The following is a 14,320-nucleotide window of genomic DNA, read 5'->3' as shown; positions in this document are numbered from 1 at the left end:
AGAGAGAGAGAGAGAGAGAGAGAGAGAGAGAGAGAGAGAGAGAGAGAAGCGTTTAAATTTCTAATTCTAATAAATAATTGTGAATTTTTATCTATATATCTACCTATTATTTTTATTGTTTATATATATGTATATATATATATATATATATATATATATATATATATTATTTTTATACATATATATTTTATTATTTTTATACATATATTTATATATATATATATGTACGAGGAAATTATATATAACTAGAAGGACGGTCTAAGTAAGTTTTACTCAAGCACAATGGTTCCATTCTGATTTTACAAAAATAATTAAAAGGCTACGTTTTGATTTTCAATTAATTTTGCTACTATTTTTCTGATATATTTCAATTTAAACTAATTAACAACTATTTTCAATGATTATTATTATTAACAAAAGACTTAAAAAGGCTACTTCGTGGCAATATACAAAACTTGTACTACTTTTCAATATTTATTTAATTATTTATTTATTTATCTATTTATTTACTTAATATTTTTTTGTACTCTAAATGACTTAAATTAAATACTTAATATTATATAATATTACGTATAAATATTTACTTGATGTGTGCACTAGATAAGCTTTTTTCAAAACTAAAGATACATAAATAATGTTATATATGTATAATATATATTATTAATATTATATATATAAACATCAATATTCTCCATATAAGATATTTATATTACTGAAATTTTAGTATACGAGAACACATTTAGGCAACTTTTTACAAAGCTAAGGCTTAACTGGCAGATTGGTTCTGTTGATAGAAGAAGAAGATATCAAATTAAAGGAAAGAAATAAAATAATTTAAATCAATAATAAAAAAAACAACAGAAAAATTATTCTAATTTCAAATGAATCGAAATTTTACGCTCATATAGACATATATATATATATTATTAATTATATATGTATTAATATTATATATATATATATTATGTTAACCTAAAATTTTGGACTGACAGTAAGGCAGATAAGGGCTCTGAGTTGACTTTTTAATTTATTTGTCATAAAACACGTGTGGACTGACATTGAGCATGTTTGAAAGAATTAATCACACACATATATAGTTTCATATCATGTCCACTGAATCTTAGTAATCGATGGCACTAAGATTGTTTATAATTCAACTAAAAAACACTCGCGATCACCACGACGTATATGAAACTTTTATTATGAAAACCGACCGGTGTTTCCGACGATGTCTTTCTCTTTGTAACAATCGCTTAACGAGAGAGAGACTTGATAATCGTAGTGGCAAGAGAACATTAAAGTTGATAAAAACAAAATAAGAGTATATGTATATATATACATAATTTGCGCATTCTTATAAATGACTTTTCACATAATGGAAATGATACAAAATATCAAAATTAATTATAATGTATCTATAACCTATGATAGTGGTTATAACGTTTATAATACAAAAATTTTTTTTTTGGATGCTTACCATAATATATAGAAAGAAAATTAAGAAAAAAACGAAACCAAACGAAAAATTTACAAAATAGGACCTAGAGAGAAAGAGAGGAGAAGCCTCGAAGAGAGAATGTCTCTTACATAAGTTAAATGGCAACTTTATGGCGTTTCTAAAGAGATCATATTTAGCATATTGTCGATAAGTAAGTAGTACTTTTAATCAACAGAGAGCAAATCTCTTAAAACATTTTATGGTTGTTGTTGTTGTTGTTATTATTATTATTATTATTATTATTATTATTATTATTATTATTATTGTTGAAACTAATAATACAAAAGTTTTATTAAGTTATTAGTAAATTTCATTAAATACATTTAATAACACATTTATTAAACAGCAAAGTTGATGAATCGTGGCAACACAACACATTTAATTTTTTAGTTAGTATTGGTATTAATTGAAAATATTATTTCAAAGAAGTATAAACAATGAGAGAGAGAGAGAGAGAGAGAGAGAGAGAGAGAGAGAGAGAGAGAGATAGAGAGAGAGAGAGACAGATAGAAAGATAAATAAATACTTATTATATTATGTATATATATCGTAGACAACAGATAGCAGTTCGATTATTTCATGAATATAGAGAGCGAAATATGGAAAGGGGGATTAAAGCCATTTTTTTTTATAGCATTTTGAGAACATTTACTTACTTTCATACCCTCCCATCTAGAGACGGCCCGTAAAGGCCTTAAGGCGCGAAGAGTACGCATGGATCTAAAGACAGGTATATCATTCAAGCCAGACCAAACTGCGACCAAATTAATAAGCGAAAGCTTTTTTTTTTTTTTTTTTTTTATAATTGGACGGGAAGGGTTATTTAGCCGATTTAGTTTTAAATTTTTATACAAAGTTACATAAAATTATATGGAAAAATTATTAATACAATAATAAATATTAATATATATATGTATTATTAACTAGTTATTGATTACTATGGATTAAATACAAACTAATTCTAAATTTGTTTTATGTACTCCTATGTGTTTTAGCCTTTATATTATTTTAAATATTTTTCTACGATGGTCTTATCTATGTGCTTTAATTACTGGTAACGAAAATCAAAAAGAAACAAAAAATAAAAAAAAATTTATAAATAAAAAAAAAAAAAAAAAAAAAAAAAAAATTATCATAAAATTAAGTTTAGAACTTATAACTATACAAAAATACTTTACAGTCCTTTAAATGTCTTTTCGTTGTCGTTTTAGTAAAAGTTTATAACAAATATCTTTATATTAATATAATATCAAAACACATAAACAGAAGAAATTAAATTTGATAAATCGGTAAACGTTTCAACTTACCATGACAATAACGAAATCCAGCCAGCACCAGGCATTGGTGAAGTAAACCTTGAATCCCAAGGCTAGCCATTTGATTAACATCTCCAAAAAGAATATTACCGTAAATATTCGATCCATATAATATAAAATGTCTTGAAGTATGGGCCGATCAGGCAAATGGACGTCCTCTAAGGCCTATATATATATATATATATATATATATATATAAAATAAAAAAATATAAATAGAAAAAGAAAACATAAACAAATATCAATTAATTATATGATGCAGACAATAGCGGCGTCAAAGCATAAATTTGTTGCGCTTTTTCTTTTCTTTTTCTTTTGAAATGGAATGACGGTGAAACAATAATAAGCATATTGTTTGTTAGACGGTTTCACGGTGGCTGCACGCGTTGAAGGACAAAGGCAACTTTTTTGTGACGCTTTCTTGTTGATAAATTATATTAAAGAAAAATTTTCAAAAAAATTGAAGACAAAAGTCTTGAAAAAATTTTCGAAACAAAGCTAAAGCAACGGTAACCTAACGATTTCTTTTATGTTCTTTTTTCTTGTAATTCTTTTTTGTTTTTAGATTTCATTGTTTTAAAAGCGGAAATCAAATAAAAACAAAATAGAATATATATATTTTTTCTTTTGCAAATTTTCATTTGTTTTACAATTGTTTTCCTGTGCGATTTTTTTTTTTTTTTGAACCGATAATATAAAATTAAACTACAACATATAAACGACATTTATGAACTTTGGTACAGTTTTAGTTGTGCTGAGACAGACACTCAACGCAGAGTGAGTAGTTCAGCGTTTAAAACTTACCAAAGCTAAGCTACTCATTAAAATCATAGTGATAACAGCGGTTTCAAAATATTTATTTTCAATTAATTGAAAAGTTTTCAGTCGTAAATTGCCCCATCCTTGCCAAAAAGGAGAGTCTTCGTCGCCGGCTAATATTGGAAACTTCTTGTAATATGATTCGGGACAACAATCGGCCGGATATTCGTCGATTACATCCTCATCATGGGCATGTATGATAATGTCACCTCCTAGCTCGCCTTCCGCCAATTCCCCGTCTTCGTCTAGTTCTTCGTCAAGCCCGAGATCCTCTTTGCTGGCGTCACGTTTCTCTTCACCCTCCATAGTCTCGGCGCTGCCCTTGTGACTTTCATCCTTGAATGGTCTATTCTTATGGCTACCATATGAGTTAATGCTGGCAGTGTCGTCGTCCTGTATGGACAAACCTCTATGGTTTAGCTCATGTTCCAGTCTATTGTCTTGGTGGTTTATTGAGTTTCCCATCATCTTTGTGATAGTGACATTGATCACCGATCGCCGACAGCATGTAATGACAATTAAGGTTTGTTATTGTTTGTCTTTAATCAAGAAACGTGCTCAGGAACACTTACCGTTGTGTTATTCAAGAATTTTGATTTCTTCGGTTTATTGTTCTTTAAATCGCCATGTATAGTGAACTCCATGCCATCTCCAATGGCCACCTCCAATTGATTTTGTTCCTTTAGGCCCTTTTTGATAAGTCCATCGACCAGAATTTCATCGTGTCCTAATTCCAGTTCATTGTCTCCGTGCTCTGCAGATATACAACGACAAACCCCCTTGCCTAACGTATCCAACCATTACGTTTGTTTTGATTAATTTGTTTTTAATATTTTATTTGTTTTTTTTTTTTTTTTTTTTTTTTTTTAATTTGCATTAAATTTTGCAATTCGTAATGGATGTGTTGCGATTTGATGATTTTTATACAGTTTTGTGGCATATCATTCGGGGCGTTCGTTTTTGATGCAGATGTTGCATAATGTAGAGGGTTGAATTTTTTTTTTTAATTTTTTTTTGATATTTTCGTTTGATATTTATTTATTATTTCAGGATTTTTTTTTTCCGATTATTATTATTATTATTTGAAATGTAAAACCAATTGTGGAAAAACGCATCAGTTTTGTTTTAGAAAAATGATTTATTTTAATTTTTATTTTATTTTATTTTTTTGATTGTTTGATTTTTTATTTTAGACATATACATACATAAAAACACAACATCGACGGATCGTAACGAACACAAACGAAATGAGTAAATAGATGGGAGTGTGAGATGATTTTTGTGCATTCATTTTCTTCTTCGTTACATAAGTTTTAAAAATATTTATCATGCATAGATAGATGTGTGTGTCTGAGGTGTTTGAGAATTAAATAATGGCGAGCATAGGACAGGCGAAGAGAATCTTTATTATTTGCTTGAATTTTTGAAAATGAAGTGAACAATTAATTTATGTATTATATATAGATAATGAATGAGAGGAGTTTCAGGGCGATGGCAAAGTAAGTAAGAAGACTTTAATTAGTTGAAATGTCAAATACAACAGCGATCAGTTTGCACGGCTGTATTTAAATGTATTATGCAAATAAGAACTAAAAATATTTAACTAAGAAGAACAAGCATTTATCAACAACTACAATATAGTCATACAACAATAACAATTAATGAGAAGGGTAAAATCCACTGTTTTCGTCTACTATTTTTAAAAATCTTAAATTTTTCAAAATGTAATTGAAATTAAAATTCCGTAATTCTTCGATGACAACGATTTTCTAAAATCTTTTCTATAATGGGCAAACTAAAGTAGTTCCGCTCTTAAATAGAGAAAACAAAAAGATTAAATAAAATTAACTCTTGAACTATATTATAAATAAAAAAAAACTCATAATACGAAAAGATTCGAAATAATAATAAAACTAATGCTATAACTGCTTAAAGTATGTATACGAACGCAAATTACTTGAATATTGTATAATAGCTACAAATGTGAAAGGAAGTATCGTTTCGCGCATACATTCGTGAAGGTTTAAGGAGTGTTGTGGATGGCGGAGTTAGGTTAATGAAAATTTCATTTTAATAAAAATATAAAAAAAAATGTGATTGATAAAAGAAATTACAAAGAAAGGAAATAATAATAACTAATAATAAATAACAAAATAAAATGCGATATTCGGATGCAAGACGGACAATCACCTACCCGTCGAAGACAATTTTTCAGCCTAGTTCGTCACGAAATATCAACGACTAGATCTTGTTCGGTTCCATTTACTATTCATTTACTATATCAAAAATTCTATTTTACATAGAATTCTATTATGAAGTTATTAAAAATAACAACAATTTTCTGCATAATATAACCGTCTCAAAATATGGCCTTAGCTCGCAAAAATACCTTTATCCAAATCATTCTCGATAGTGTTCGATCTTCACAAAAATACATCAAATTTCGTCAAAATATCCCGAAAATTTCCGCTTGTAAGCTAGGCAACAAAAAAAAAGAAAATTGACAGCCGCCAAGCGGACGATGTAGCTGACTTCAATTACATCAATTTAAAGAAAAGAAACGATTTTGGTTCGATTGGCGTAATAAAAGAAATGCCTTTCGAAATTCTTTCTAGATGTCAGGCATATATCCGGTATAAATGAATATATCGTCATCATCAGCGAGGTAAAGTATAAAAACAATAATAATAATAATAATAATAATTATACCATGAATACAAATGCAGTAAATGAAACATATTTTCTTTCCGTTCTTTTTAATTAGTTACTGCATGTATATATATATATATATATATATATATATATATGTATATGTTACTACATATTTACAGTTTATGTATTCGATCTTAAAAAATGAATAATTGAAATCAAAATTAATTCTGGTAAAGGCGAGCGAACGAGCGAACGAACGAACGAACGAACGAAGAACTATTCATGTGTCCTGTGGTCTATAGAGAGAGAGAGAGAGATTGAGTTTTCGTTTGAATTTCATTGAACTTGAGAACAGAGTATGCCATTATTTCTATTGTTAAATTTCTATATATTTAATTATAATAGAAGAATAGGAGAAACAAGTGGATAAAAACCTTCGCTCCAAATCCAACTGATCTGGTTGATCCTCTCACCTGATGGTTGGTCACTTATTTGATTTGTCAATTTGTTACGTATTAATTTGAAACAATCGGCAATATTACGTTTAACCCAGTTCTTAAAGCGGGATATTCGATTAAAGGCCTCGGCTATCTTATTGGTATCGTTGTCGGCAGTCGGTGCTGATAAACTAGATGAGCCAAAGTTTGACAAGAGTAAGGCTAAGAAAAGATTAAGAACCTGTAACGTGCATAACAACTCTTATGTGAGCTTAGTACTGCGAATGTGTTTTGAAAAAATAATTACCACAAGATTGCCGATGACAACAGTGGCCAAAAAGAACGGTATGCAAGAAACATCTCCCACATACATACAGTCCCACATCGATTCAATCCATTCACCGCACAGCACACGGAACACTATCATAAAGGAGTGCATGAAGTCGGTGAAATTCCATCGCGGCAATTGACCGTCCGGGAATGTATCCTTTTTATCTACATTGCAATTGAAAAAAAAAAAAAAAAAAAAAAAAAAAAAAAAAAAAACATGATACACATAATTATTGAATATATATTTTTTTCTTAAATATTTATTCGAAATGTACAATAAGAACAGCAATACAAAGCACAATTACATATACATATAAAGTGAAAAATTATTACAAAAATATTATGCAGCTAATCAGGCTGAAGGTAACTCGGCCAAAGGCATACTCTAGTGGAAAAAAAATTATGATAAAAGGAAAAGTGTGTTGAAAAAATTCTTAGCGGAAAATCGATTGGGAAAGAGAAAAGAATAGCGCATACTTACAGAAATTCTAGTTAATTCTACTTATAATTAGAGAAGTTTAGAGAAAAATCTCCAAAAATTATCAAATTTTAACGATTGGCGGCAATTTTTCAGTTGCACTAACTTTCCAAAAAATTTTTAGATAAACGAAGTCTTCAAAGACTCCAAAGACCAATCAGATGAATTCAATGTGGATTTTCGTTTACCGTATCTTAATTTTTTATTTTTTTGTTTTAATTCTAAATGATAAAAGTGCAATAATTGTAAAGAGTAGCGTTCACAATGATGTGTGTGTTTTGTAAATAAATAAATAATTTGAAATTTGAATTTATGAATCTATGAATAAAACTGAAAATAAGAAGAAAAAAAAAAAAAAAAAAAAATCCAATAAAAATACGAATATATATATATATTCCATAACAAACACGCACGCACACATAGAAATTATTCAAGAAAATTTCGCTCTTGGCAGGATAAAACATAATAATAACGTATATAATATTTAATTTTCATAATTTATTTATATTTAATAAACATTTAAGTGCACTTTTTGTTTCGTTCACACACAGTCACAAATATCTTTGGCACACACACTTACCGTGATAATTCTTTCCGAACAGTTGCATTCCCATAACAGCAAATATGAAGATGATAATGCAAAGTACAAATGTCAGATTACCCAAAGCACCCATGGTACGGCCCATAATCGATATGAGCAAATTCAAAGTAGGCCACGATTTTGCCAATTTGAATACTCGAAGCTGTCACCGCAATTTTGGATTTTCGATTGATTTTTTTTTCGCATTTTTTTATTTTTTTTCATCATTTTTACCATACATCCAGGGTGGGTGTGGGTTGTAAGTATTTTGTTTTTTTGGTTTTTGGTTTTTTTTTTTTTTTTTTTTTTTTTTTTGGAATTTTAATAAAATATTTGACAAGCCAAATTCGTGTTGTATGAAAGCCGGGCAAAGCATAAAAGAGGGAAAATTGTTTTTGGAAAAAAAAAAAAACGAATTATCAAAAAATACGTTTTAAACACTGTTAAAACAAAATCATTAAAGTACGGTTCTTGTGTTCAAGAGCGACATACGTACAGAATATACGATAATACAATAGAGGAATAGAGATAAAGAATAGGCCGATGGAGCGCGCTCAGACATGCCCATTCCTTAACTAAAATATTATATTTGTATGTATGTGTAAAGAGTTTTATAAAAACTTATCAAAGATATCCTTGCGTTCAAGAATTCTTTGATGGCTATAACAAAAATCATAAAAAAATGTATATATATATATATAAACAAATCCAGCTACGTTTCGCATAAGTTTGAAAATATTTATTGGAAAGAAAAAAAAAATGCTTGTAAAACTTTGTTTTAAGAAAAAACGTGCTAAAGCTTAATAGTTTTTGTTTCATATATACAAAAAATATAGTGTTAATGGCTTTTAATTATTATTAAGAAAATTATTATTGAAGGGAATTCTTATCATATAATTGTTATGGTTTTTTTTTTTTATAATTTTTTACTTTTTTCTATATATATATATATATATATAAATATATAACAGTTTATGGCGCTATGTGCGAAAGAAAAAGAAGAATATGGCGGCAGTATATTCCCTAATCACCTGTGTAATTTTTGCCAAACAATTGCATGCCCATCACGGCAAATATGAAGATTATAATGCACAACACAAAGGTTAGATTGCCTAAAGCGCCCACTGTGCGACCCATGATGGAAATCAATAAATTTAATGTGGGCCACGATTTGGCTAACTTAAATACACGAAGCTGGAATGTTTTCATAGTTAGTTATAAGTTTTTTTCTTTTTTTTTTTTTTTCAATATGTCCAAGAAGGGTTTGGTGGTGATGGAGAAAACATGAAAAGAAGATAAAAAAAAAAAAAAAAAAAAAAAAAAAAAAAAAAAAAAAAAAAAATAGTAATAATGGGAAAGCTTACCAAACGAAAACTTCTTAAAACGGAGAGGCCTTGAACACCTTCCAGACCCAACTCAAGGAGAGATAAGGCGACAATAATGAAATCGAATATGTTCCAACCTTCTTGAAAATAATACTTTGGACTCATTGCCATTAATTTCATTGTGGCTTCAATAGCAAATGTTGCCGTAAAAAACTGGAAAATTGTAAGATTTTTAACAAAAGCAATGCCCATTATTGATATTGATTGCTCGCAAACTCAAATAAAAGAAAGTTGACTTAGAATACTTACATAATTACCGCTCTTTAGCACTCTATCCATTTCCTTATTCATATCGTGATGATCCATCGCCATGAACATTGTATTCACCACAATGCATAGCGTTATGAATAATTCCACAAAGGGATCGAACACAATGAGTGATACCCATTCTTGAAATTTTAACCATACCCAACAACAGTCCCACACGCAAAATATATCAATGCCTTTCAGCAGACACTCTAGAGCCTTATCCTTAAATGTAGGACCATCTTCGTCATCGTCTTCTGTGGGAAAATAGTAAACGGAGACTGTATCGTAAAATTGCGAATTAGTTTAATTTTGACCAACTTTGACTCAACCGTTTTTTGTAATTCTTTGTAAATACAATCAATCCATTTATCTATTAAATATTTAATTATTATGGTTAAGTTTACTATAGCTTTTTCTCTAAAATATTTCTTTACATCTTTTCAAAATTTGATTTACTCGACCAAACACATACAGTATATTTTCAATCAATCGCCTTCTATTCTTAAGTTAGACGCGATACCGCAAAACTGAAAGTTTGAAATTTTTCAAACAAAAGTCTGCACGATAGGCTGCTTGCTATACGCAGTATAACACGCAAACTCAAAATTACTTAAACGAGCGTAACAAAATCTAAAAGTAATTTACAAATTAAAATTTTAACATTCTAAAAATTTTAATTTCTAAAAGCTACGATGACGATGGCAATGACAGAACGGTTCTTCGCTGGGTATCGTATGCGGTGGATAAAATCAAATTTCATCACATCCTCGTATAAAATTCCGAAAAATGTCTCATATTTAAAGACGTTCTCGTGTTTCTAACGTTCTCGGGACACTCGACTAACAACTAGTCAACCAACTAATTAAAAACCAATGAAAAACTATTTCTTATATCTTATAACGATATTCTGTACTCATTTTAATAAAATATTATAAATAATCAGTCTTTATCCTTTTTTTTTCTCTCTTTGCTGGAAAGTGAAATCTTTCTATCTATCAGCCAAATAACTGTGGCTCTATAATTTTACTTAACATTACATATTTGAGATTATATTAAATGAAAAGTACTATAAAACTTTAAAAAAGACATAAAAGCCAGAACTAATGAAGCTTTCATAATAAATGTATTCAGTACATGCTCTAACATTAAAAGGTGTATTTAAGATTTACATAAAATTCTAAAAAATTCATGCAACGAAACGTCTGCATTCTTTTCGATAAACATATTAAAAAACAAATAGATGTGAGATAGAGAGTGATAGAGATAGAGATAGAGATAGATAGATAGATAGATAGATAGATAGATAGATAGATAGGTAGATAAATAGATAGATAGATAGATAGATAGAGAGAGAGAAAGAGAAAGAAAGAGAGGGAGAGATAAATAGATATATAGAGAACGATAGTTAGAGAGAGAGAGAGAGAGAGAGCGCGAGAAAGAAAGAAAGAAAGAAAGAGAGAGAGGAAGAGAAAGAGAAAGAGAAAGAGAAAGAGAGAAATCACTACACATCCAAACAATAGAGAATGACGTCGAAAAGAATATATATATATGACAACTACAGCGTATACGTATAGACGAGGGTTCGTTGAAAACTGAATTTAAATTAAAAGTTAAAAAGCTCTACATAGAAAATATGAGTGATTAACGAACGGTGTATTGATATGATGGCAGAGTGTTTGAAATTTCTTTCTCTTAAGTGTGCGAACTTTCTGTTCCTTTTTTTTTTTCATTTTTCTTATCATTGTTTACTTATTTATTGATTTATTCGTTATTTTTTTTTTTTTTTTTTCTGTTTTTTTCTTTTTCTTTGCTTGCTTAATAGCATTTCTTAGTTTTTTTTTTTTTGAAAGCAGGTGCGAGATGGCACTAGAAAGCTTCTTGATATTATTTTACTTAAATGTACACATATTGTGATGTGATTAGTATTATAAGCGGTTTCATTTTAATTAAAGAAAAAGGAAAGTCTTGTTGATTGAATAAAATGCGGGCATTGTAAGTGAGCGTATGTGTTTTGTTGAATGCTTAAAGATTTTATTTAATTAGATTTTGGCATCACCGTTAAAGGCAAAAAATGGACGAGTCAAAGAAGTCATTTATTAATTTTGTTTTTAATTAGGAGGAAGGAGTATAAAAAGACACACAATAAATTATTAGTTTTGTAAAGTTAAAGGCTTATAAGTATATTAGTACAAAGTAAATAAATGATATTAAGAAAATAATAAGAAAAACATGAATTTCAATTTTACGTATTTACTGAGATGGAATATATAGTTAAAAACAATAATTTTGAGATTCGTTTAACTTTCTGCTCAATAAAAACATAATAATAATAATAATAATAATAATAAGAATAAGAATAACAGTATTGTTCAGTGCTTTTTGTTAGGAGTTGCTTTTGCAAATAATTGAAATAATTATAAATTGAAAAAAATTTTAATTGCTGCTGTTTAGCTAGACGTTTTCTTTTTTTATTGGAAAGTCAGGTTATCAAGCAGGTATTGATGAGGATAAGTATAATACATTGATTATTACATTATAAAATAATAAAAATTTTGTCATTGATTATGATGGCATATCAAGGGTAGCTGTTTTAATCAACATTTCATTTATAAAAATAATAATAGCAATAATAATAATAATATTAAATTTAATAACATTATTAGTAATAAGAAGTAAAATAATAAATATAATAATAACAGTAATAATAATAATAATAATAATACAATAATAGTAATAATAATAATAATAAGAATAATGTAACAATAATAATAAAAATAATAATAACAATAGTAACAATAATAAATATAATAATACCAATAATAATGTCAATAACGATAATAATAATAACAATAAAAATAATGATAATAATAATAATAAAAATAATAATTATATAATAATAAAAATAATAATAATAATAATAATGATAATAACAATACTTGTAATAATAATAATAATAATAATAATGAAATGATAATGATATGAATAACCGCAAACACGAACATTATGATCGCCTTTGGACGAGTCCTGAATATCCAAATTTTTTATTCATGGGCAATATATGTAAGCACAAGTTGGCGGAACGGTTCCATTCAGAAAATCGATTCATTTATTTTCCAATTTATAGCTCAACGAAAAGCATACGGGATTCGGAATTTTCGATCAGACATAAATAACTAAATGGATGGGTAAATAAATCAACCCGGAATTATATGCTAATCAATAATTTGCTGATTTTCCGAGCCGTGTTTGTTCGTATTGCAAATGCGTTGATTGATAAAATTAATAGAGGCTTTGTTGCCTCTGCGGCCTCTATGATAGGTGTAAGAGAAAATTAAAGAAATAGTTAAGAGATAGGAAAACATCAGATGAAAAGTAAAAGATATACATATAACACAGGCCAATTTGCTAAATTCGTACAAAGATAAAAGTTTTACTTGAAAAAAAGGTGTATTTACAAAAAAAAATAAAAAATAAAAATAATAAAAATATAAAAAAAAAAAACAAGAAAACAAGAAAACAAAAAAGAAAAATGTTCGGGTCATATGTTTCCCTTCTTGTTTTTTTTTTTTTATTGCATAATTTACATGAAAATAATAGAAATGAAAAATAGAATAACTTACCACCTCGATCACTAGCACGACTATGCCGACCAGCGGCTTGTTCGATTATATCATTTAAAACCATAACATCTGAAAGTAAATAAACATTGACTCCTCATGTGAGATCGGCGCGCTTATAGAACTCAAATCGAAATACAGTACCTTTCATGTCAACTACCGTTTGTGTTTGGACGGGCTCAATAAAGGGGTTGTCGTGATGTTTTATCTTGCCAGCTTCATCGGTATATTCTTGCCCCAAGTCCTAAAAACGATCAATGTGACGTTAACAATATAAAAATATTTCATGCAAATATCACGAATTCTTACATAATCACGCTGTGGATGTTCTTTGTGATTAGTGTCCGTATAGCCGATGCTGTTTGTAGCTCCGATCGATTGGTTGCGCGTGTTGCGATTCCGCAATTTGCTCTCTTTTGTCATTGCGTTCCCTCCCATCGCTGCCATGCCACCTAATAAGTCACCATGTGATGTGTACGAGATTCTCGATTGATGCGAGGTATATGATGAGTGTCTAGAACCTAAGCGTTTAAATAAGTAAAACAAGAAAGGAAAAAACAAGCAAAAACCGTGAATGAAAAGTAAAAAAGTTTTTGTTTCTTTTCCTAATATCTTTACCTAAATTACAATAGTAAACTGGCACTATAATCGCGCCGTTTTCTTCGGACATGGGTGTAACGGCATTTGAATCATCGGCATATGGCAAATGCTGTTGTGCATCCTGATATGTTGACAATACCAACGGTTTACGATCGCTGCCTGGTATACCGAAACGTCCCCGCCCATTTCGTATGGTGTACTGGTAGTAATGATGATGAGGAGTTGTTTTTTTTGTATTTGAACTTTTCGTTAGTAGTTGCTTTACACATTTTAACACATTTTATGGGAGGTAGTAGAGAAGTTCAATAGTAGTAGTAGTAGTAGTAGTAGTAGTAGTAGTAGTAGTAGTAGTAGTAGTAG

At 28.8% G+C, this 14,320-nt stretch overlaps 1 protein-coding gene across 27 annotated transcripts in view; it reads right to left on the bottom strand.

Annotated features, from left to right (window-relative positions):
- LOC119631415 (sodium channel protein para) overlaps positions 1-14,320 on the bottom strand; it is a 58,863-nt gene that overhangs the window by 19,189 nt on the left and 25,354 nt on the right. For 7 of the 27 annotated variants that reach the window (XM_038023611.1, XM_038023750.1, XM_038023602.1 and 4 more), the window contains 12 exons: positions 13,979-14,159; positions 13,670-13,881; positions 13,505-13,604; positions 13,364-13,432; positions 9,744-10,021; positions 9,474-9,647; positions 8,110-8,272; positions 7,029-7,216; positions 6,719-6,962; positions 4,205-4,386; positions 3,618-4,100; positions 2,806-2,979 (listed from right to left, as the gene is read on the bottom strand). In XM_038023611.1, coding sequence (XP_037879539.1) covers positions 2,806-2,979; positions 3,618-4,100; positions 4,205-4,386; positions 6,719-6,962; positions 7,029-7,216; positions 8,110-8,272; positions 9,474-9,647; positions 9,744-10,021; positions 13,364-13,432; positions 13,505-13,604; positions 13,670-13,881; positions 13,979-14,159 — 2,448 coding nt within the window. Of the gene's footprint in view, positions 1-2,154; positions 2,278-2,805; positions 2,980-3,617; positions 4,101-4,204; positions 4,417-6,718; positions 6,963-7,028; positions 7,217-8,109; positions 8,273-9,140; positions 9,304-9,473; positions 9,648-9,743; positions 10,022-13,363; positions 13,433-13,504; positions 13,605-13,669; positions 13,882-13,978; positions 14,160-14,320 lie in introns of all 27 variants that reach the window. The other 20 variants (XM_038023774.1, XM_038023811.1, XM_038023801.1 and 17 more) reach the window with 10 other exon arrangements.

The sequence above is a fragment of the Glossina fuscipes genome, unplaced genomic scaffold (genome assembly GCF_014805625.2).
Source record: "Glossina fuscipes isolate IAEA_lab_2018 unplaced genomic scaffold, Yale_Gfus_2 0, whole genome shotgun sequence".
Lineage (NCBI taxonomy): Eukaryota > Metazoa > Arthropoda > Insecta > Diptera > Glossinidae > Glossina > Glossina fuscipes.
The sequence above is the reverse complement of the archived record's forward strand: the minus strand, read 5'-3'. Positions and strand labels throughout refer to the sequence as shown.